Below are 25,604 nucleotides of genomic sequence, written 5' to 3'. Positions count from 1 at the left end.
GACAGTCTAATCTTACTTTTTTTTGTCATACTTATATTTATTCTGGCCTGTCCAGCTTTTCTTTTGGTTTATTATCACTTGGAAATGATTAGTTTTGCCATTATAATGCTCTGGTAATTTTGCTGTGTGCAAACACTCTCTGATGCCACACACCATAATGCATCTGCTGTCTTTCTGTATTTACTTCATTATTGATGCTGATAACATCTTTGTATCCACAGACCTCAACCCCAAACCTGCTGGAGTAGGTGAGTCTACAAATATTTCAACTTGTTTATTGGTTCTGACTCCTTCATTTACATGGATGTTTAAGGAAAAGGCTGGTGATATTTTATGCTTTTCTTCTTGTCAACTAATCCCATGTGCAGATCTAAACCAACAATGAATGTTTCCTACTAATAAGCATATTTATTTCTGTATTATAGGTGGCTTTGATCTTGATTTGTCGGATGTTCTCAACCCAGGTAAAGCTGCTGGAATGGTTCTAACTAGGGTCTGACCAGTATTGAGTTTTAATGGCTGATGTTTTCATGTTTTTATTGTTTAAAAGCATACTTGTTGCCTATATCAGCTGACCTAGTTCGCTGAACCCCTCCCCCCCTCCAAGCAGCGATTGTCCAATTATAGCTTAGCAACCGTAACTAGGTATAGCAGGCCTGTCAAGCTTTAAATTCCTCCACATGCTGATGTGGTATGCATGGGGCTGTAGTAAGAGTGATACTCCACATTTAAGGAGTTTGGATGGTGTTTTCTTTTTTTTTACCATCTCAAAAAAACAAAAATATAAGAGCAAAAGTGTAAGGAATGGATTACATAGTGTCTTTATCTGGTCTAATGTAAACTGCAAACGTTAGCATGTTCAGCTACATTAGCAACCTGCTGTTAATTTCAAAGCTATTAGATTTATAGAAAGCGTAAATATAATTGACACTTTCTCTCTAATCCCAGAGTTTACATGCAATTCATTTTTGCTAGCTACCGTTCTTTAACTTAGCAGCACGCAATGGCTTCTCTCTCTCACTCTCATGCTCTCTCTTACTCGGTGTGTCAGATGTTTAGCTATTCCTCTGCCTCCTTTAGTGATAATGGTACATGTAATAAATGTAGTTTATTTGTAGCATTGAAGGTGAGGCTTAGTGAATTGGAAACGCCGTTCCGCACCATGGGAACTCAATCATTAGCTGCTGTGGTTAGCCGGCCCCCATTAGCCGTTGTGGCCTGACCAGAGGTAGCTCCTTTTACCCATCTCCAGGGAGGCTGGGTGACTGTCCGAAGGAAGCATAACCCTTTGCAGAAGCCCACTGTTCACCACTATCCTGTTCACATTTCTAACAAGTTCTCCCCACTCGGCGACACACCTGCTGAGAAAGCAACTCTGATTATTGGCAGCTCCATTTTGAGAAATGTGAAGTCAAATGTTTTCCTGGGGTCAGAGCGGGTGACGTTGAATCCTATTTAAAACTGCTGGTTAAGGATAAACGTAAATACAGTAAGATTGTTATTTATGTCGGCCATTATTTATTCTGGCCTGTCCAGCTTTTTTTTGGTTCATTATCACCTGGAAATGATTAGTTTTGCCATTATAATACTCTGGTGATTTTGCTGTGTGCAAACACTCTCTTATGCCACACACCATAATGCATCGCCCCTCTTTCTGTATTTACTTCATTATTGATGCTGATAACATCTTTGTATCCACAGACCCTAACCCCAAACCTGACAACCCTACTGTTAAACCACCAAATTGTGGAGGAGGTGAGTCTGCAAATATTTCAACTCGCTCATTGGTTCTGACTCCTTTATTTACATGGATGTTAAAGGTGATATTCTATATTTTTCTTCTTGTCAACTAATCCCATGTTCAGACCTAATACAACAATGAATGTTTCCTACTAAGAAGTATGTTTTTTTCTGCATTATAGGTGACTTTGATTTGTTGGCTGCTCTTAGCCCAGGTAAAGCTGCTGGAATGGTTCTAACTAGGGTCTGACCAGTATTGAGTTTTAATGGCTGATGTTTTCATGTTTTTATTGTTTAAAAGCATACTTGTTGCCTATATCAGCTGACTGTTCGCTGAACCCCTCCTCCAAGCAGCGATTGTCCAATTATAGCTTAGCAACCGTAACTAGGCATAGCAGGCCTGTCAAGCTTTAAATTCCTCCACATGCTGTAGTGGTATGCATGTGGCTGTAGTAGGAGTGATACTCTGCATTTAAAGAGTTTGGATGGTGTTTTCTTTTTTTTTTACAATCTCAAAAAACCAACAATATAAGAGCAAAAGTGTAAGGAATGGATTACATAGTGTCTTTATCTGGCCTAATGTAAACTGCAAACGTTAGCATGATCAGCTACATTAGAAACCTACTGTTACTTTCAACGCCATTAAATTTATAGAAAGCGTAAATATAATTGACACTTTCTATTTTAATCCTCTGTAAGCTAATCAGCCAAACAGGGTTATGTTAGAATGAAATGACAGTCTGATTATAACTTTTTTTGTCATATTTATTCTGGCCTGTCCAGCTTTTCTTTTGGTTTATTATCACCTGGAAATGATTAGTTTTGCCATTATAATCCTCTGGTAATTTTGCTGTGTGCAAACACTCTCTGATGCCACACACCATAATGCATCTTCTCTCTTTCTGTATTTACTTCATTATTGATGCTGATAACATCTTTGTATCCACAGACGCTAACTCCAAAGCTGACAACCCTACTGTTAAACCACCAAAGAGTGGAGGAGGTGAGTCTACAAATATTTCAACTTGTTCATTGGTTCTGACTCCTTTATTGACATGGATGTTTAAGGAAAAGGCTGGTGATATTTTATGCTTTTCTTCTTGTCAACTAATCCCATGTGCAGATCTAAACCAACTGTGAATGTTTCCTACTAATAAGTATATTTATTTCTGTATTATAGGTGGTTTTGATCTTGATTTGTTGGATGTTCGCGACCCAGGTAAAGCTGCTGGAATGGTTCTAACTAGGGTCTGACCAGTATTGAGTTTTAATGGCTGATGTTTTCATGTTTTTATTGTTTAAAAGCATACTTGTTGCCTATATCAGCTGACTGTTCGCTGAACCCCCCCTCCAAGCAGCGATTGTCCAATTATAGCTTAGCAACCGTAACTAGGCATAGCAGGCCTGTCAAGCTTTAAATTCCTTCACATGCTGAAGTGGTATGCATGGGGCTGTAGTAACATGCAGTAATGGGATAAGAATGCATATAGATGAAGAGGGAGAGAAGGAGAGAGGTGCATTATTTGCCTAATGGCGTGTAGTCCAGTAATAGCAGTTCAAAAGTTATTAAATTATGGTCCAATAATGAAGGATTCTGTGGAAAATCCCACCATGAGCAAGCATTTGGCGACAGTGGCAAGAAAAAAACTTCCTTTTAACAGGCAGACACCTTGGACAGAACAAGACTCAATGGTGGGCGGCCATCCGCTGCTGCTGTGTTAGGTTTTGAGAGAGAGAGAGAGAGAGGGGAGAGGAGAGGGGTTTGGGGGAAGGGGATAGATTTAGGGAGGCACAATGCAAAGACCACGTAGAATTTTTTTTATACAGTAGAATAATTATTCTAGTGTTAATATTAATAAATTAGTAATAATAGGAATGACAGCTATAGGAAGAATAATGTCAGCATCAGTAACAGAGCCAATAACAAGCAGGAACACGGGGGCAGCAGGTGGCCCACAACCACAGATCCAGACTCTGCAGCTCCGGAGGCAGAAATACCTGCTGAAAGCGACAGAAGGAGAGAGGAGAGAACCGAGAAAGCACAGAACTACGGGAGAGAGAAGATGTTAAAGTGATACTCTGCATTTAAAGAGTTTGGATGGTGTTTTCTTTTTTTTACCATCTCAAAAACCCAAAAATATAAGAGCAAAAGTGTAAGGAATGGATTACGTAATGTCTTTATCTTGTCTAATGTAAACTGCAAACGTTAGCATGTTCAGCTACATTAGCAACCTACTGTTACTTTCAACGCCATTAGATTTATAGGAAGCGTAAATATAATTGACACTTTCTATTTTAATCCTCTGTAAGCTAATCGGCCAAACAGGGTTATGTTAGAATGAAATGACGCTGATAACATCTTTGTATCCACAGACCTCAACCCCAAACCTGCTGGAGGAGGTGAGTCTACAAATATTTCAACTTGTTCATTGGTTCTGACTCCTTCATTTACATGGATGTTAAAGTTAAAGGCTGGTGATATTTTATGCTTTTCTTCTTGTCAACTAATCCCATGTGCAGATCTAAACCAACAATGAATGTTTCCTACAAATAAGTATGTGTGTGTGTATCAAAGCCTGATATATCTTTTTCCTCTGTGCCATAGAGCTCCATTGTTTTCAAAAACACAAATCAGTGAGCCACACTGCACTGGGTGACATGTTCCTTAATCGCCATGAACACCCATAGTCCCATGTGCAGACCTAAACCAACACTCAATGTATCCACGAACAAATCCACTGAAAATGTGTGCAGGCAGAAGTGGAAACATCTGCAAGACAGTTATGTGATTTGTAGTGCACATGTTTGGAGGACGTCTGTGTACGCTGTTGTCTGCATTGATTTTTAAGTATATCAGGGCTCAATGGTCACTGTGGCTGACAAACTGCAGGGAGAACAGAATACAAGCCTATCAGCTGGGTAGCTGGGTCCACAGTAACACATGCTTATGAAAACAATTTTCAAACATTCTGGATACAGTGTTCAAGGTAAGGTAAAGAAACATTGTACTTTTCTACATGGTTCAGCCATCTGTGGTGACTGGTGCTTTCTATGGGCAGAGTGCTCGAGAATGCATGATGTGTCCTCACAACACTAATTATTATCAGTCACTCCCTATCTTTTTATCTTACAATGCATGAGAAGAGTCTTTACTATGTTGATCATGAACACAAAGAAAGAAAGGAAAATTATAATGTGATTCTTCTTTCTTAACAAGCGTGCTTGATCACCTAAATCTCTGCAACTTTATCTCCATCATCTTTGACCTCTGTCTGTTCTGTATGCTTTCAGCCACAAAGTCAGCTCACCCCACATTTATTTACAGAGTAGAGTTCATCCACTACATAGAATTACACCAATCCTAATTACAGTAGATATTCCTGCAATAGTGAATGGCTTATATTTTTACAGACTGTGAGAGAATGAAAACATTTTTCATCTTTTGTCTTTTTTTGACTGCTGTTACTTTACCCACCTTATAGAGACATTCCGAGTTCCTTTAGCAAATCCTCATTTTAAATATCAAAGCTTTGAAATCCTTCTTTAGACATTGTTATAGATTTGATACAGGAATCATTAAGAGAATTACCTCATCAATACTTGTTCATAATTTTGTAAACTGGATGGTAATAATGTTACATTTTACACTTGAATGAACTTGTGTTATAATGTTGGGCTTCAACTGAATAATATTCCAAGATGATCCATAGATCATTATAACACGTTATATTTCCATTTTTGGTTAAAAGAAATAATATAAAAAATCTGCCCCCTCCTCCTCTCAGAAACTGGCCGCAGCTCAGTCGGTCCAGCTGAAATTAGAGCGCACACAGCTCATCGCCTGACAGAAATAACCAAAGAGGGGGTCACCTGAAGGTGCGCGCCGATCAGGGTCACCCCGCTGTCTCTGGGCTCTCCTGGTCCACGGGAGAGATGAAGGACTGCATCTCAGCTGAGGGGATCCTCAGCGGGGAAGTCCGTGCAGGAGTTGGAGAAGCTCAGTCTGGGAGAAAGAAAGCCTCTGCTCTAGGTGCCGGTTTGTTCAACAGGCATAAACATGTGGAGAGGTTGACCCAATCTCTTTCTCTCTTTCGATGTTTTTTTAATATCGCTCTTTATTCTCATAAAATACAGACCCAGAACAGTCCTTAAAATGTGTGAAATGCAGGCTACTTGTCACTTGAGGATTACAGTATGTCCAAATCTTCAAAATGTGTTCACTAAATTCTGTCATCCTGCATGAAAACATTTCAATGTGAAACTATGAATCATCATAAACCATCAAGCCATATCAGCCACATTTTTTTCTCTCATTCCTTTGTGCAGAAATCCTAGCTGTTCCCCAGCTTACAAGTCTGCAAACTGACTTTTAATATTTAGAATTGAGTTTATTATCAAGTGTTCAAAAAGGGAGATCAGTTTAACCCATCTGCCATGCTGGTCAGTTACCAGGCCAAAATCCATTATTAAAACAGGGCAATTCCATTGGCTGATAAATATGTCATGTCCATTGCAATGGACACTGGGTTAATAAAAAGGTTAAAGTTAGGCTGCAGGTCCTACTGAAGGACATGGAATGTGTACACAGTTATCTGTTTTAATTTTATACTGTATTTTATCGAATAAGAATGACGTGTACATTTTTGAATAATACCTGATAATTAATGCACAGGTGTACAGTGACCACAGGGAGGCTCCTTATTCTGTTCTGTAACAAGTAATTACTGCATGATTTAAGTCATTCACACCACTAATTGTTGTGTAATGACACAATGTTTTGAACTAATCTGTTTTTGTCAGGTTCATTAAGAATATTTTTTCGCAATATACGTTTTGTAACGGCTGCCACACCCGGTCTGTTCTTTAAAGGGTAGGAGTCAGAGGTGTAGCTGCACAGGACAGTTGCATCTGCACATTTTAGTTCACAGAGCTACTGTGCTGCTGCTGGTTTGTATTTGGTGGAGAGAAAAGATTTAAGTTGGTCTTAAGTAGCTCTGAGAAAAAGTCGGAAGCTTCGGTCAAAATGAAGTTTGTTTTGAGGGTCGCTTTCCTTCTGCTTCTTGTTACTGGAACAGTGACGGTGAAAGGTAAAATGACTATTGGACTAAAGTGTCATTTTTAAATTGTTTACACTATTATCAAAAGCTGGTTGTTATGATCATTGCATGGTTATGATGTCAATTTACCTTTTTAAGATGATGCCTGAAACGCTTAAGAGGCTTTATACAATTACTCAAGAACAGGGGTGTTATATCTTATCTATTATATTTTATATTTTGACAAAATTATTTAAAACTAAGTTTGTTTACCTCTACACAAACTTACCATATGTCCAGGCTCACCTGGGGTCCACACTGTCATTATTTAAAGGGTGTTTGATAAAGAGTATGTAGTCTATCAGTTGGTCTGGTTAATGGTAGTCTAGTCAGGGATTGTCATTAGTGTTGTTGTTGGTTGTCAGAACAGCTTGTAAGGTTTACATCTGATGAGGTGCTGGACAGATCAAAAATGTCCAGTAAATATATAGTATTTGACCTCAGACAAAGCAGATGGGGTTGTCCCAGTTGTCACTGAGATATTTAAATGTCCACTTCGTTCTGACCACTTCAAGAACTTCTCGTCCATGTTGGCATTAAAGTTGAGTTCAGTCTTCAGCTCTAAATGATCCATTTAGATGTTGTTCAGGAGGTCATAATCAATTCACATAATCCACATTTGCAGTTTGAGTGACATGTAAGAAGAGAATTATAGATAGGAACAAGAGGAGAGGAGATCAAATCACACTGGAATACAAGACATGAGAAGACATTCTTGTTAAGTGTTCTTAGATGTTTATTATAAGAAATCATTTGTATCATTTGTGTGTTTGTTGATTTTTAAAGGATAAGGCTGAAGTTTTTTTCTTATTGTCAGCAAATCCCATGAAAAGACTAAAACCAACAATGTGTTAGTCCATCTCGGGTCAGCTGGTCACTGTACTTTCTAACAGTGGTTACTCAAACAGGAGGAAATAATGCATTTGTTTTCAGCGGCATATTAATCCACATTTGGGGTTGACTGGGATTGATTAAAAATAAACTGCAGTGTGTAATGAAGGAACATGTCACCCAGTGCAACAGTGTGGCTCACTGATGTGTTTGTAACAGTTTCTGGACAACAGTGGAGCTCTATGGCACAGAGGAAGAAGATACATCAGGCTGTGATACACACACAATACTTAATTTAACATGATTAACATGGCAGTTGTTGTTTTAGAAGGCGTTATTGGTCTTCATTTCACAACATCACCCAGTCTGGTTCAGGTGCTATATTTTGCAACAGTTTTACAACATCTTGGTTAAGAGGTGAAACACCCTCCTAACTCATGGTGTCCAAAGCTGCTCAAAGTGTCAGTCAGTGCTCCATAGAAGCCAGCAAATATACTGTAAATCATCCTAACACTGAACATGTTGTTGAGGTTGGTTATACAGGCATACACATTTATGGAAAGAAATGGACTTTCATGTTTTCCAGTTGCTGCGACTGTTGCTGACCTAATGTTAATTTGTAATGGTATTGCTTGTCTTCTTCTTACAGGATCTGACCTGTCTGAAGCCCTCGATGGCAACGGTGAGTGACCTTTACTTTAGTCTAATATTGCTGTTCAAATCCATATACAGTGGTGTGAAAAAGTTCCTTCCTGATTTCTTATTTTTTTGCATGTTTGTCACACTTAAATGTTTCAGATCATCAAACAAATTTAAATATTAGTCAAAGATAACACAAGTAAACACAAAAGGCAGTTTTTAAATGAAGGTTGTTACTATAAAGGGAAAACAAAATCCAAACCTACATGACCCTGTGTGAAATAGTGATTGCCCCCTAAACCTAATAACTGGTTGGGCCACCCTTAGCAGCAACAACTGCAATCAAGCATTTGCGATAACTTGCAATGAGTCTTTTACAGCGCTGTGGAGGAATTTTGGCCCACTCATCTTTGCAGAATTGTTGTAATTCAGCCACATTGAAAGTTTTTCAGCATGAACTGCCTTTTTAAGGTCATGCCACAGCATCTCAATAGGATTCAGGTCAGGACTTTGACTAGGCCACTCCAAAGTCTTCATTTTGTTCTTCTGCAGCCATTCAGAGGTGGACTTGCTGGTGTGTTTTGGATCATTGTCCTGCTGCAGAATCTAAGTTCGCTTCAGCTTGAGGTCACGAACAGATGGCTGGAAATTCTCCTTCAGGAGTTTTTGGAAGACAGCAGAATGCATGGTTCCATTTATCACAGCAAGTCTTCCAGGTCCTGAAGCAGCAAAACAGCCCCAGACATCACACTACCACTATATTTCACTGTTGGTATGATGTTCTTGTTCTATGTTCTCTCTTCCTGATCATAGAACAGGCTCGTATTACTACGACCGAACACTGTCCTGCCCCAGGTTTGCTGTATGTCAGTTAGTTTGTGATGATATAATTAAACATACATTTGAAGAATATGCACCATGTGAGCACACCATCAACTGAAATAATAAAGGTGTTCAAACTAGAGTGCCCCCTACAAGAACACATTAGGGCCCTAACCATAAATGTAATGTAAATGGTAAACGGATTGTACTGTTGTGGAACCGCCAACCTTCCGATTGGTGGACGACCCGCTCTACCACTAAGCCACTGCCGCCCGTGTGCGTTGTGCATTTTACCTAACACATCTGTAATAATTAAACCTCTACAAACTCATCGCTACGCAGACTGCCGGGGGCCCCTGTAGGGCTGGGGCCTTGGGCAGCTCCCAGCTCCCAGTTGTTAATCCAGCCTTGTGTGAGTAGTGCAACTTTATAACGGTTTATAACTTTCTTTATCAATGGCAATTAATCATTTATTAATGCTTTATACATCAGTCATCACTAGAACACCTTTTAGGTTGCAAGGCTGTGGAAAATCCATTTGGTTGGTTTATGTCTTCCCTAGGCATAACAACTATCTATGGTCTTTCCTTTACACTGTACAATGCATGAGGAGGTGGTGAAAGGTGTACAAGCTATACCTTATAAAATACAAATAATAATCGAATAAATACATAAGAAACAAAAAGTCCAGGTCAGCTTAAAAAGAATTTGTATTTATTTGATATTCTGCATTTTTAGCTGGTGTAGGATTTCATGTGCAGGACAGTCTCAGTCCAGGTAAAGTAATCAGTAATAGATACTACTCCAGAACCTGTACTGGTTTAAGAATCTTTTCATCTTCTGGCTCTGTTTCTGTTTTCTGTTTTTCTACTTATTGATGCACTTAATGTCTCTGTACTCACAGATCGCCATGAAGCAGCTGTGCACCGACCTAAGCGTTGGAGTGGTGAGTGGGCAAATGCTTCAGACTCATTAGTTGCATCTTATCTATTATATGGGTAATACATAAGTCAGATATCTTAAACGTCATAAGGATTTGACAACACATATCAGGAAGGCAAATTCATGTCCAATAAGGCAAAAACATAGGAAGCATTTGCTAAAGAACAAACCATCTTGCCATCAGGATGAAGGTTATTTTATTTGAATGTATGCTGCAATACATTTTATAATCACTGTATATATTTAATAGTCAAATATGTTTTTAAAGCCATGTTGAATATTTGTTCTGCTACATATGACCCTTTTATCCAGACCAACATCAGGTCTGAGGAGGCGTTTAACGATACACATCCTGATTTTTCCAGTAGCAACAACTCCTCCCAGCTTAGAGCTGATGAGTTTCACAACATCGTAAAACGGAATGCTGGCTGTTGTAACTGAAGCAGGGAATGGATCTATAAATGGTTGCTGACCTTGTGTTTTGTAATGGTTTTTCATGTCTTTCTCAAACAGGATATGGCTTGTTTGATTCTCTTCGAGGCAATGGTGAGTGCTGTAGCTTCAGGAGACGTTAACATTGGTAAAATGTTAAACAGTCCATGGATAACTGTCAAATCTGATCAGGACATATTTGCTGGGGTTGAATTTGTGATACCAATTACACTAGATGAGTTGATTTCCCCCTGGTTCATTAGTTACTTTAGTGGTTCGAACTTGTTTGGTTAAAGTAATAAGAAGCGAGAAGCTTTGGACAGGTAAATAACAACACATGTACAGTATGTAGCTGTAGCATTTTCCCCTGTTTCATTGCCCCTTATTCAAGTCTAACTTCATTTAATTGCATTATATTAATATGTAGCATTTGAGAGGGTTTTTCTCGAGTTTTACCTGAAAAAAGAAAAGAAAAAAACAGTTGTATTCATGTTTCTGTGTGACTGTTTTCCAAATAAAAAGAGAATAAAAATATGTCATTGTTAACATGGATTTGTCTAACCTGGAGGTTTATTTACAAGCTGTCTGATCATCTGACTACTTGTGTGTCTTGACCTGTTGTACTTCTTTTTAGCAATATTGCTGCATATTTTATCATGTTATCAAAACCAATGAGATGAGTCACAGCTGTGCAGAAGTTAAGGAACAATGAAAACATAGTGAGGACAGTGAGGTCTTCTATTTATGCATTTCTGTCTTACAGGACCCAAACCTACTAAACGCACTGGACGAGGTGAGTCTTCAACAGCTTACTAATTCAGATTCATTGAGTCTATATCACACTGATAATAATTAGATATATATATTTAATTGATTATTTTTGCATTTTTAGATGGCTTTGGGTTCAATCTGGAGGATGCTCTCCGTCCAGGTAAAGTTATAGGTTAAAGTTAAAGAAGGATTCCTTTCCTGTTGAGTTTGATATTGTATATTGTACACTGTACACTTTTATATATTTTATATTTATTTTATATCTCTAAATGACTCAGCACATAATTTGAGATGCATCTGAAATTTTATTTGCCAGAGTTAGTGACAATGAAGCGTTCTTGAATCTTGTGAATTTTACATGATAAATTCATATGCTGGCACGTGTTTTTTTTTTACATATCGGTCGAGTGGTCTGTAATTTCCAATCTATAGAGAGCAGAAGAACCTACACACATATGCATATGACTGACATATGGGACACATGCACAAAGTAGGGGATTGTTGATAAGAAAACAGCCGGTTTAGGAAAAATCGCTCATCCAGCCAGAAACAGTGGAGTGAAGGTCCAGCAGCAGCCGCTCACTGAGCCGGTGAGAGCTTGTCAGGTAATAGCAGTGCCTCGTGGATTTGCTGACTGTGATTGGTGACTTGTTAGAACATGATAAGTGATTATGATGATTATAACATTTTCTAACATTTTGTGTGACTTGTAGTGACATTAACCAGCTGCCTCTGGTATGTTTCTACATTCACATCCAGCCAAGACGTTATGTTTAGGGTCTGTCTGTTTAGCAGGATATCTCACAAAACACAGATTTCAATCAGATTTGGTGGAACTTAAACCATGGGCCAAGTGATTGTACAGTATTTAGATGTGTATAGCATCACCGTGTGGTCATGTAAAGAAGAAGCATTAATGTTGGGACTCACACCTTAACTCCTGAACCTTGTGGTGTAGAGTTACATTTTTCTTGTCCTGGATTCCTTGATTCACCTGAATTAGTTCAGTCAGCATGATCTATCATTATGTGTATTTGGATGCAGATCCAAATGCAGATTAAAATGATTTCCTGTTAACCTAATAAATTCAGATGATCATATAGTGTTGGCAGAGGTATGTGTGCTCTAAGTGTCTCCTGATATAACTGATGTTATGTCCAATGAACGTGTTCCCACAGCTCCAAAACCCACTGATAAACCCACTGGAGGAGGTGAGTCTACAAACCTCACCTCTTCTTTTATTACATGGTCATTAGTGTACTTAGATATTGTCAAGTTTCAAAGATGTCTCTGTTTCTAATTTTAAATGAAACTACCTCTGTTTTACTTTGTGTAGTATTGTAATCTCCTTCTGCGACCAAATGAATGACACTTTTCTAAACTCTTCCTCAGATGGCCAGGAAATGTGGTCCAAAAACTGGGCATGATCATTGAGAATCAACATCAGCAGCTCCGCCTGCTGCTGCAGCTGATGGCTCGGCCCTCTACAGCTCTCTTGAATGAAAAGCCCAAGCGCTAAGTGTTGAGATACAGGAAGAAACATGTGAATAGAAAATAAATGTTTTTCCACATACATTTTCCCAATTCTATGAAACATAATATTTCCTGTGGCTTTAACAGATGTCTCCAGCATAGAGACGTATTTCACACATACTCTGCTCACTTTTACTGATTGAGCTTATGTTTTTAGACAGAAGAGGACAGGCTGGTTGATGACACCTTGAACTTCTTAACCCTTTTTCCTGATCAATAAACATTTATAAAAATACTGATGTCATTTATATATTTTATCATGAAATCATTCTTTTAATCTACTGTAGTTGAAATGCACAAGTTGTGATACAGAAGGCATGTCTCCAGAACATCGGGGCATAATGAAAGCTTAATGCTTAAAGCGACACTGATGGCAGGGTGATGCTGACTGGTGGAGGATACTCTGTTTACAGATACTTTATTACACCTTTGGTGAATCACTAAAGATGATGAATGGTGATCTTTTGTGTGCATTCATTTATATTAAGCTTAATAGTGCACCATATTATTTGGTTAATGTGTGCCAATCACTGGTTAAAAAAGTGGTTCCAAACTGAGGGACTGAGTCCCCCTGGTGGGGCACAGAGCCATTGCAGGGGGGATGCACTTGACCATGGAAAATGTGAAACTAAAGTTTAGAATACGACATTTAACTTTCCATCAAGGGTTTCCCAACATTTGACCTGCTGTCACATGAACACGCACTGTTGCCAGTAGGTGGTGCTGTGACAATAACTGAATATTGTCATATAGATGTGTTCAGGGCGGGAACCTTATCATACATATGAAGTTTGGTTGAGATTGGACCATGTACAGTTGTGTTACAAACCACTTCCTGTTTCATGCCGAAACATCGAAATTTGCCACCCCATAACGGCCACACCGTTCGATGGAAACTCAAGCTTTTAGCAACTTTTCATGGCAAAGGTCTTTATATAGCTCTGTGAATATTTGAAGTCGCTCAGATTAATTCTCTAGGAGGAGTTAAAGTTGTTAAAGTGTGGAGCCTGTAAATGCCAAAATCTGCACATTCAATTCAAAATGGCTGACTTCCTGTTGGGTTTAGGGTATGGCTCCAAGAGACGTTTTTGTTAGTCTTGCCATCTTACACGTGCCTCCCAAATTTCGTACATCTGGGTGAAACCGCAAGGAGGGGCTGAATTTTTGAAATATTTTAATTTCATTTTGACCCACCCATTTTTGAAACCCATAAAATATCAAATATTTCTCTAGTCCTGATGAGGGTCCAGGGTGGCAAAACCGGGCTGTGAATGGAGAGGAGATGGCAGAGGGAAGTGACAGATCAGGAAGTGAGCTAGTAGGTAGCGAGGAAGTAAGTGGCAGGAAAAATGAAGGTTGGAATACTGTGCAGAGGGTTAACGGTAGGCGAAAGCGCAAGAAACAGAGGCAGCAAAATGAAGGTTCACACTCAGAAGAGACTGATAATGAGCGAAATATAGTAGTAACAGGAGATCGAAACAAACCACAAATGGTTGAACTGTGTTCCATCCAGGGGGTCAGTGTGCACATTGTAGAGGATTACAAGTACCTGGGAGTACACATGGACAATAAACTGAACTGGCATAAGAGCATTCAAGCTCTTTACAGGAAGGGCCAGAGCCGTCTCTATTTGTTTCTATTTATTTGTTTTATTTCGACAATGCTGAAGATGTTTTATTTGTAGTCTGTGGTGGCCAGTGCTATCCTTTATGCTGTTGCATGCTGGGGCAGCAGGCTGAGGGTAGTGGACGCTAACAGACTCAACAAACTGATCCGTAAGTCCAGTGACATTGTGGGGTTGGAGCTGGGGCGGTGGTGTCAGAGAGGAGGATGCTGGCCAAACTACATACCATCTTGGACAGTGTCTCCCACTCACTCCATGACGTGCTGGTCAAGCAAAGGAGTACCTTCAGCGGAAGACTCATCCTCATCTGGATTTTTTCCAAGGTAGGCTATTTGGGGGGGTTAGCAACCTGGGGGTTGCATTCTACAATTAAAAACTTACACACAGTGGGTATTTTATATGCTAAAGAACTCTCATAGACTCGTGGCCTCAGTATTTCTACAGTCCTCACAAGTATTCCCAAAAGAACAACTGCACAATCTGACCTCATTCATCGGCCTGTACGACCCCAGTCATTCACCACGATGAACCCCGCAGCCTGCATCTACTCTCTGTCCACAGCAGCCCCATGAATAAAGGCTGAGGAAAGCCTGAGGACCAGGTGCGACCTTGGGCATGGTGCACCTGTGTGTAGGGTGCGTTCCATTTTTGATTCAGTCCTTCATTCCATGAGTCTCAGTTGAATACAGTGACTGAGTTTGAAGGGGTCAGTTATGGTCATTCAGGGATGTTAACTTGAACATCAAATGGATGCTGGCCAAACTACACGCCATCTTGGACAGTGTCTCCCACCCGCTCCATGACGTGCTGGTCAAACAAAGGAGTACCTTCAGCGGAAGACTCAACCCCCCAAAAAGCACCACAGAGCGCCACAGGAAGTCTTTCCTGCCTGTGGCCATCAAACTCTTTAACTCCTCCCTCTAAGTGTTAGTCTATATGACCTTAAGTCATTAAACTGGACAGTGATCATTAACATCTCTTTAATATTTGACATAATTGTGCAATATTCTGTGTTAGTACTCCTGTGCAATATAGTCAATGACTTAACAGTTCATGCACTCTTACTTTATACTGTATTATTATCATCAACCGGTAAACCCACTTTGTACTTCACACTTATTTTAATTTTATACTTATACCCACATGGTACTTTATTTATTTTCTGACCTGTATTATAGTGTATTATATTATTTGCTTAGTACTTCTATTCCTGTGTGCACTGAGCTGCTGTAACAAAAGAGTTTCCCCTTGGGGATCAATAAAGTAATTCTGTGGTAGTTTAGGTGTTGTCACTTCCTATTTTATTTTGTAGTGTGTTCCTTACCTGGTGTATCTTGTGCTTTTTACTTCCTGTCTTTGTTTTCCCTCCAGTTTTGATTGTTGGCCCTTTCTTTGTTCAGTGTTGGATCATTGTTGTAACTGCATGGTGTGATTCCTGTCTGGTGTGCGCCAGGTACAACTTTTTGTTGTTCCTGTGCCCAGTTCCCCAGTGTTCTTACGTGTGAGTTCTATATTGGATTCTTTGTCTCCCTTGGCTGGATTCTGGATTTTGTACCTTGCCTGCTCCCTATTGAACTGTTTAGCCACATTGGAGTCACTTCCCTGCTTCCACCACTGCCACAGCCAGTAACCTATCTGCCTATTGCCTGTTTGTTTAACTGTCTGCCTACCAGTCTATCTGTCTGTCTGTACCTGCCTGCATATCACTTCACCCAATAAACACTGTAGTCATCCGGCTACCTCATCCTCATACCACTTCCTGATAGTGTGCATTTGGGTCCACATACTACTACACAGAACATGACAATTCCTCCCTGTCTATTTGTGATGCTTATAGTAGATTTTAATATACAGCAACAACTAAAGAAGAAATTTGAACAGGGATCAGCTGGGAGGATAGCACAAAATTACTCTGAGCAGCACTTTGCAGATAAGTTGGTGTTATTTTACGGATGGTTCAAAAGACCCTGAGACTGGACGTACAGGAGATGCAGTGTTCATACCACAATGTGAAGGAGCTATTAGGAAAAGAACCACAGATCACTTATCAGTATACAGTTAAGCTCCTAGCTATTTTGCTAGCTTTGCAATGATTAGAAGAAAACACCAAAACCGTTTAATATACAGACTGCACAATAAGGGTCTGATGGTTTACTTCGTTTGGGTCCCTGCTCATGTGGGAGTAGATGGAAATGAGGATACTGATATACTGGCCAAGCAATCACTCAGATCACAAACAGTAAACTTTGTAAAGATGAGGGTAAAACAATTATTAAGAGACAAATGCAAAAAGTATGGCAAGAAAACTGGGACATTAATGATACAGGAAGACATTTTTATAATATCAGAAACAGGTTCGGTTGGGAAGAAAGCTGGGCAGGAACCGAAAGGAAGAGGCAGTCATTACCCGTTTCAGGAGAGGACATACTGGACTTAAAAAGGCACTTCATAAAATAGATAAGCACACACTATGGGCATTCTGAATCTGTCCAGCATGTGCTGCTGGAGTGCAGGGCTGAGGAGTAGAGGAAGGAACTGACATCAGCACTAAAGAAAGCTAAGCTAAGTTTCATGTAGGGAACATACTTGGAGATGCGGCACAGGGAATATACAGTCACGTGATTAAATACCTGAAGGAAACAGGGTTAACAGAGAGAATATAAGTTCTTATTTTGTGTTATTCATTTATTTTGTTGTTTTATTTATTTAATTAGTTTTTGTCTGATATTTGTCTGCCAATCTATTGTTCCAGACTCCAATGCGTTAGGTGGCGGTAATGCACCTGCAAGCTGGTTGCCAACCGCCAATCAAAATAAAAGAAGAAGAAGAAGAAGAAGAAGAAGAAGAAGAAGAAGAAGCAGAACCAGAACCAGAAGAACCACCACCACCACCGTCACCGTCCTGTTGATTGTGCAAAGTTTCACAACTTTTCGTTCAGTTTTAGGCCCTCAAAAATGTGATTCATTCGGAAAAATTTAAAAATAAATAATAATAATAATTCCTTGCATTTCAATAAGACCTTCGCCGCCTGTCGGCGCTCGGGCCCTAATGAAAGCTAGATCCACGTGCACTGGTGGCAAACACGTTTCAGTAGAAAGTAACTGTTGGATCATGTTGGGCCAGCTGTGAAATAACCTACGCCCATGGGCTACCTTGAAGGCAGCAACTCCTCCGACTGACTTTTCATGTGAAAATAGGTAACGTTAACCTATTAGACTACCTGCATTATTTTATCAATACCTCGTAGTTATTTTATCTCGTGGATCAAATAAGACGCTCAAGGGTCCATTTAACATTCTTTATACAAATACAAGCATGTAACGCCCCTCTGAAAGGCTGCCACACCCAGTCTCCTCTTCTTAGGCAAAGTTGACTCACAACAAACTGTAAGAGGACACCGGACGTGGTTTGCTGTGCAGTCTGTACAAGAAAGCTGTGTCCACAAATACCTAGCTAGCCAGCTAAAGCGAGACACATGAAAACGTAGCTAGAAAAGTTTACAGCATCGAAAACTAGCTAAAAACGTAACTAACGTTAAGTAGCTGCGAAGAAGTCAAGAAAAAGTCAACATGAGAGTTTGTTTGAGGATTTGTTTACTTCTTTTTCTCGTTCCTGGAACATTAACACAAGACGGTAAGCGTATTATAGGAATTGTTAAGAGAAATTATAGGTTGTGTAACGTCAGTGATTAACGTTATATTATGGTTATGGTATGTATTTTAGTGCTCTTGCCTTTTAAGGTTACGCAGGAAAGACTTATTGCTAATTTAAGCCTATCCTAAGTTTTTCCGTCAGCTAAGTTAGGGCTATTAAGCAAGGACATTTTATGTTAGCCTGACCGAAGCCGCAAAGTGTAACTTTTGTATAATTGGTACAAATCAGTAGCTATGTGGTTATTAGTATTTAACGCTACCTCATGATGGGAAATCCTGTCCCTTTTTCCATCATGTGGTCACTGTGTGCCTCAGCTCTCCGAGCTCTCTGTCTGCTTCACAGCCTGAGGAATCCAACATTGGTTATGTGTTAAGAGAGCAGCAGCTTTTAAAGGAAAGATGTGTTGATTTGAGAAGATCATGAAGTTACAATGAGCTCAATTTGACTACTGACATGTCAGTTGAGTCCTTGAGTTTCACTGAAAAATCCTTTTTCACAATCAGAATCAGATCAGAAATACTTTATTGATCCCTAAGGGAAACTCTTTTGTTACAGTTGCTCACTATCCGTCAGTGCACACAGGGATAGAAGTACTAAGCAAATCAAAATATAATACACTAATACAGCTAAAATAAATTAAGTACAAAGAGGATATAAAGTATAAAGTTAAAATAAGTCTAAAGTACCAAAGTGGATTTAGAGGTTGATAAGTATGTACGGTATAATACAATGTAATAATATAAGTAATAAGTAATAGTGCAATAATGAGTACTATCAAGTTAAGTGTAGCTTATTAAGATAATTATGAGTCGGTGGATACTGCACAGCAGTAATAGAAGTATGAATAAATATCAATAAATAAAACTGAAACAGAGTATATTGCACAGCAGTATTAAACAGAGAATATTGCACAATTATTGCAAGTATTGCAGTGATGTTAATGATCACTGTCCAGTTTAATGACTTAAGGTCATATAGACTAACACTTAGAGGGAGGAGTTAAAGAGTTTGATGGCCACAGGCAGGAAAGACTTCCTGTGGCGCTCTGTGGTGCATTTTGGGGGGTTGAGTCTTCCGCTGAAGGTGCTCCTTTTGTTTGACCAGCACGTCATGGAGCGGGTGAGAGACACTGTCCAAGATGGCGTGTAGTTTGGCCAGCATCCATTTGATGTTCAAGTTAACATCCCTGAATGACCATAACTGACCCCTTCAAACTCAGTCACTGTATTCAACTGAGACTCATGGAATGAAGGACTGAATCAAAATGGAACGCACCCTACACACAGGTGCACCATGCCCAAGGTCGCACCTGGTCCTCAGGCTTTCCTCAGCCTTTATTCATGGGGCTGCTGTGGACAGAGAGTAGATGCAGGCTGCGGGGTTCATCGTGGTGAATGACTGGGGTCGTACAGGCCGATGAATGAGGTCAGATTGTGCAGTTGTTCTTTTGGGAATACTTGTGAGGACTGTAGAAATACTGAGGCCACGAGTCTATGAGAGTTCTTTAGCATATAAAATACCCACTGTGTGTAAGTTTTTAATTGTAGAATGCAAACCCCCAGGTTGCTAACCCCCAAATAGCCTACCTTGGAAAAAATCCAGATTACATGACCACAGTGTCTGCACTGGGGACTACAGTCCTTTTGGTCAGTTGTTGGAATAAAACACCCAATTTCTAGCAGTGTGAAAATAAAAATACATTCTTATTTAATGTTTGCCAGGACTGGAAACAACTAGTTGTGTGTAGTTTATGTGTGACTAGGGAATGTTTGGTATTTGTGCTTGAAAAATGATCAGTGATCGACTATAAAAATAGTTGCCAATTAATTTTCTGATTAGCAACTAATCCATTAATTGACTAGCCTTATCGTTTCAGCTTTATTTGACTCTGCCATTATTAACATAATACAATCTACATGGCCAAAAGTGTGTAAACGCATGCTGTCCACATACTCCTGTCTCAGGGTTTGGACTAGGCTCCTCGTTTCCAGTTAAGGGAAATCCTAATGCGACAGGATACAATGATATAGACAATGGTGTTCTTCCATCTTTGTGGCAACAGTTTGGGAAAGGCCTTTTTTCTGCTTCAGCATGACAAAGCCAGTTTATAAAGAAATGGTTTTCCCAGTTTGGTGTGGAAGAACTTGACTGACCTCGACCTCATCCAACACCTTTGGGATGAACTGGAACACAGACTGCGAGCCAGGCCTTATCACCCAACATCAGTGTTGGACCTGACTAATGCTCCTGTGTCTGAATGGGAGCAAATCCCTGCAGCCAGAAGAGTGGAGGCTGTTATAGCAGCACATTCATGCCAATGGTGTCAGGGATGAAATATTCAGCTGTTCACATACTTTTGGCCATATAGTGTAACTTAAATCAGTGCTACAGGAAATTTAGTTTATTACAAGAGTGAAGTAACAATTAATATGGAAAAGAAAAATAGACAAAATAGCAATGTGGTCATTATAACTCATCTAACAGACAGTTTCAGTATGAAAGAAATACTGTACATGGATTGACAGTATGAAGAAAGAGGAAGACAATATTAAAAGACTGAAACCACAGGAAAGAAAAAAGAAACAAGCGCAGTTTGAAAATAAAAATGCACAAACAGATTTATCGAAGGCCGTAGTCACTGGTAAAAAGGGCAGAGCCCTTTTGATTTTTTTTTTCATGCAACTGCAGTGGTACTGTGAAGCTTGTATCAGGACACACGTTGTAGTCCGAGCACATCGTGCCATGCCTGTGTACAGTATGACACTGTGAGATAAACTAAAACAAAGTATAAGATTAGCTTGTCCTTGAAATGAGGCTTATATGGGTGTGTATTTCACAATATCGGCCTCTGTAACAGCATTCTGCTGTGTGTTTTACAGCCTCCTGGGCAAAATGTATTGGCTTTTTTCTGTGGGAAAACAACTCACTAGTTTCAGTAGTGACTCATGCTTCAAAGCTGCTTAGTGTATCAGTCAGCGCTGTCATAGCAACCAGCAAATACACTGTATGACTCCCTGCAACACCCAAACACAGAACACATGTGCTTCTACTATGAAGGAAAAACACAGAATACTGTGTGGCTGGTGGTTGTAGGTAGGAACTTAGTGAAAAGCAGATAAATACTGTAGCTGTTTAACAGTTGAGAGTTTATTTGAGAAAACAGTTTAATTAAACACATTAATCAGCCAAACAGGGTTATGTTAGAATGAAATGAATTTTGGTCATATTTATTCTGGCCTGTCCAGCTTTTGGAAATGATTAGTTTTGCCATTATAATCCTCTGGTAATTTTGCTGTGTGCAAACACTCTCTGATTCCACACACCATAATACTTCTTAATTTCTTAATATTTTTCTTCTTGTCAACTAATCCCATGTGCAGATCTAAACCAACAATGAATGTATCTTACTAATAAGTATGTTTATTTCTGCATTATAGGTGGCGATCTTGATTTGTTGGATGCTCTTGGCCCAGGTAAAGCTGCTGGAATGGTTCTAACTAGGGTCTGACCACTATTGTGTTTGGGGCCAAGTACAATAACTTCAGTTTTGCCAGAGTTTAACATCAGAAAATTGCAGGTCATCCAGGTTTTTATGTCCTTATGGCATTCTTGAAGTTTAGTTTTTCCATGTAGGTTTGGATTTTGTTTTCCCTTAATAATAACAACCTTCATTTAAAAACTGCATTTTGTGTTTACTTGTGTTATCTTTGACTAATATTTAAATTTGTTTGATGATCTGAAACATTTAAGTGTGACAGACATGCAAAAAAATAAGAAATCGGGAAGGGGGCAATACACCACTGTATATATCAGGTTTTACAGCTGTTTCTGAGGTTCCTGTGTTTGAAGATATATCGGTACCAGTTGAGGGCAGAACGTGATGAATTTTTTCCTCTAATAGTTAAAAGTTTATCATTAAAGAAGCTCATGAAGTCGTTACTACTGAGGGCTATAGGAATACATGGCTCAATAGAGCTGTGACTCTGTCAGCCTGGCTACAGTGCTGAAAAGAAACCTGGGGTTGTTTTTATTTTCCTCTATTAATGATGAGTAGTAAGCTGCTCTGGCATTACGGAGGGCTTTCCTATACGTTTTAAGACTATCTTGCCAGACTAAACGAGATTCTTCCAGGTTGTTGGAACACCATTTCCTTTCAAGTTTTCGTGATGTTTGCTTTAATTTGCGGGTTTGGGGGTTATATAATGAAGCTAACCTTCTTTGTTTTATTATCTTCTCTTTTTTAGAGGGGTGATAGAATCGAGTGTCGTTCGCAGTGAGCCTGCAGCACTATCAACTAGATGATCAATTTGGGAGGGACTGAAATTAATATAGGAGTCCTCTGTTATATTGCGACATAACATTGAATTAAATGCAGATTGAATCGCTTCCTTAAATTTAGCCACAGCAGTATCAGACTGACATCTTTGAGTAGGAGTTTTTGCCTAATGGCTTGTAGTCCAGTAATAAGAGTTCAAAAGTTATTAAATAATGGTCCAATAATTACATAATGGTCAGATAAATGCAATTAGATTTATAGAAAGTGTAAATATAGTTTACTCTTTTTAATCATCTGTCTTGCTTGTCCAACTCTGTAATCTAATCAGCCAAACAGGGTTATGTTAGAATGAAATGACTTACTTTTTTTCAGTTTTGATTTTTTTTTACTTTTATTTATTCTGCCCTGTCCAGCTTTTCTTTTGGTTTATTATCACCTGGAAATGATTAGTTTTGCCATTATAATCCTTTGGTGATTTTGCTGTGTGCAAACACTCTCTGATGCCACACACCATAATGCATCTGCTCTCTTTCTGTATTTACTTCATTATTGATGCTGATAACATCTTTGTATCCACAGACCCCACACCTGACAAACCTGCTGTTAAACCACCAAAGAGTGGAGGAGGTGAGTCTACAAATATTTCAACTAGTTTATTGGTTCTGACTTCTTAATTTCTTAATATTTTTCTTCTTGTCAACTAATCCCATGTGTAGATCTAAACCAACAATGAATGTATCTTACTAATAAGTATGTTTATTTCTGCATTATAGGTGGCGATCTTGATTTGTTGGATGCTCTTGGCCCAGGTAAAGCTGCTGGAATGGTTCTAACTAGGGTCTGACCACTATTGTGTTTGGGGCCAAGTACAATAACTTCAGTTTTGCCAGAGTTTAACATCAGAAAATTGCAGGTCATCCAGGTTTTTATGTCCTTATGGCATTCTTGAAGTTTTGCTAACTGGTTAGTTTCATCAGGAAGCATATATAAGGTGAATAGAAACGGTCCAAGCACAGAACCTAATAACTGGTTGGGCCACCCTTAGCAGCAACAACTGCAATCAAGCGTTTGCCATAACTTGCAATGACTCTTTTACAGCGCTGTGGAGGCATTTTGGCCCACTCATCTTTGCAGAATTTATGTAATTCAGCCACATTGGAGGGTTTTCGAGCATGAACTGCCTTTTTAAGGTCATGCCACAGCATCTCAATAGGATTCAGGTCAGGACTTTGACTAGGCCACTCCAAAGTCTTCATTTTGTTCTTCTTTAGCCAGAGGTTTCAGAGGTGGACTTGCTGGTGTGTTTTGGATCATTGTCCTGCTGCAGAACCCAAGTTCGCTTCAGCTTGAGGTCACGAACAGATGGACAGACATTCTCTTTCAGGAGTTTTGGTAGACAGCAGAATGCATGGTTCCATTTATCATAGCAAGTCTTCCAGGTCTTGAAGCAGCCCCAGACCATCACACTACCACCAACATATTTTACTGTTGGTATGATGTTCTTTTTCTGAAATGTGGTGTTACTTTTACGCCAGATGTAATGGGACACACACCTTCCAAAAAGTTCAACTTTTGTCTCGTCAGTCCACAGTGTATTTTCCCAAAAGTCTTGGGGATCATCAAGATGTTTTCTGGCAAAAATGAGACAAGCCTTAATGTTCTTTTTGCTCAGCAGTGGTTTTCGTCTTGGAACTCTGCCATGCAGGCCATTTTTGCCCAGTCTCTTTCTTATGGTGGAGTCATGAACACTGACCTTAACTGAGGCAAGAGAGGCCTGCAGTTCTTTGGATGTTGTTGTGGGGTCTCTGAATGGCTGAAGAAGAACAAAATGAAGACTTTGGAGTGGCCTAGTGGAGATATGTTTTGCGAATGTTTATTCAACATCTGTTGCATAATGGCCGAACCTTATATGGATTCAAATGTGAATTTGATACAGCATTCTAGTGAGGCTGACAGACGAAGAAGAAGAACAAAATTAAGACTTTGGAATGGCCTAGTCAAAGTCCTGACCTGAATCCTATTGAGATGCTGTGGCATGACCTTAAAAAGGCAGTCCATGCTCGAAAACCCTCCAATGTGGCTTAATTACAACAATTCTGCAAAAATGAGTGGGCAAAAATTCCTCCACAGCGCTGTAAAAGACTCATTGCCAGTTATTGCAAATGCTTGATTGCAGTTGTTGCTGCTAAGGGTGGCCCAACCAGTTATTAGGATTAGGGGGAAATCACTATTTCACACAGGGCCATGTAGGTTTGGCTGATAGGCTGATAACATCTTTGTATCCACAGACCCCACACCTGACAAACCTGCTGTTAAACCACCAAAGAGTGGAGGAGGTGAGTCTACAAATATTTCAACTAGTTTATTGGTTCTGACTTCTTTATTTACATGGATGTTAAAGGTGATATTCTATATTTTTCTTCTTGTCAACTAATCCCATGTGCAGATCTAAACCAACAATGAATGTTTCCTACTAATAAGTATATTTATTTCTGCATTATAGGTGGCTTTGAACTGGAAGATGCTCTCGGCCCAGGTAAAGCTGCTGGAATGGTTCTAACTAGGGTCTGACCAGTATTGAGTTTTAATGGCTGATGTTTTCATGTTTTTATTGTTTAAGAGCATACTTTTTGCCTATATCAGCTGACCGTTCGCTGAACCCCTCCTCCAAGTAGCGATTGTCCAATTATAGCTTAGCAACCGTAACTAGGCATAGCAGGCCTGTCAAGCTTTAGATTCCTCCACATGCTGAAGTAGTATGCTGGGGTTGTAGTAGGAGTGATACGCCGCATTTAAAGAGTTTGGATGTTGTTTTCTTTTTTTTACAATCTCAAAAAACCAAATATATAAGAGCAAAAGTGTAAGGAATGGATTACATAGTGTCTTTATCTGGTCTAATGTAAACTGCAAACGTTAGCATGATCAGCTACATTAGAAACCTACTGTTACTTTCAACGCCATTAGATTTATAGAAAGCGAAAATATAATTTACTCTTTCTATTTTAATCCTCTGTGAGCTAATCAGCCAAACAGGGTTATGTTAGAATGAAATGACATTCTGATATTACTTTTTTTGTCAAACTTATATTTATTATTAATTATATATATAATTATATTTATTATTTATTATATTTTAAGCCTTTCTTTTGGTTTATTATCACCTGGAAACGAATAGTTTAGCCATTATTATGCTCTGGTAATTTTGCTGTGTGCAAACACTCTCTTATGCCACACAATCGGAAGG

General features: G+C 39.3%; 1 protein-coding gene across 48 annotated transcripts in view; it reads left to right on the top strand.

Annotated features, from left to right (window-relative positions):
- cd99 (CD99 molecule) overlaps positions 1–25,604 on the top strand; it is a 76,883-nt gene that overhangs the window by 35,823 nt on the left and 15,456 nt on the right. For 30 of the 48 annotated variants that reach the window (XM_044187959.1, XM_044187958.1, XM_044187963.1 and 27 more), the window contains 10 exons: positions 222–248; positions 426–464; positions 1,702–1,755; positions 1,923–1,955; positions 2,690–2,743; positions 21,522–21,557; positions 22,940–22,987; positions 23,134–23,169; positions 24,649–24,696; positions 24,864–24,896. In XM_044187959.1, the coding sequence (XP_044043894.1) occupies positions 222–248; positions 426–464; positions 1,702–1,755; positions 1,923–1,955; positions 2,690–2,743; positions 21,522–21,557; positions 22,940–22,987; positions 23,134–23,169; positions 24,649–24,696; positions 24,864–24,896 (408 nt within the window). Of the gene's footprint in view, positions 1–221; positions 249–425; positions 465–1,701; positions 1,756–1,922; positions 1,956–2,689; positions 2,744–2,920; positions 2,960–4,113; positions 4,141–8,316; positions 8,350–9,866; positions 9,906–10,032; positions 10,075–10,583; positions 10,617–11,265; positions 11,296–11,394; positions 11,434–12,451; positions 12,485–12,665; positions 13,042–21,521; positions 21,558–22,939; positions 22,988–23,133; positions 23,170–24,648; positions 24,697–24,863; positions 24,897–25,604 lie in introns of those variants that run through there. The other 18 variants (XM_044187985.1, XM_044187992.1, XM_044187976.1 and 15 more) reach the window with 11 other exon arrangements.

The sequence above is a fragment of the Siniperca chuatsi genome, linkage group LG24 (genome assembly GCF_020085105.1).
Source record: "Siniperca chuatsi isolate FFG_IHB_CAS linkage group LG24, ASM2008510v1, whole genome shotgun sequence".
Lineage (NCBI taxonomy): Eukaryota > Metazoa > Chordata > Actinopteri > Centrarchiformes > Sinipercidae > Siniperca > Siniperca chuatsi.
This window is presented reverse-complemented; position numbering and strand designations above follow the sequence as displayed.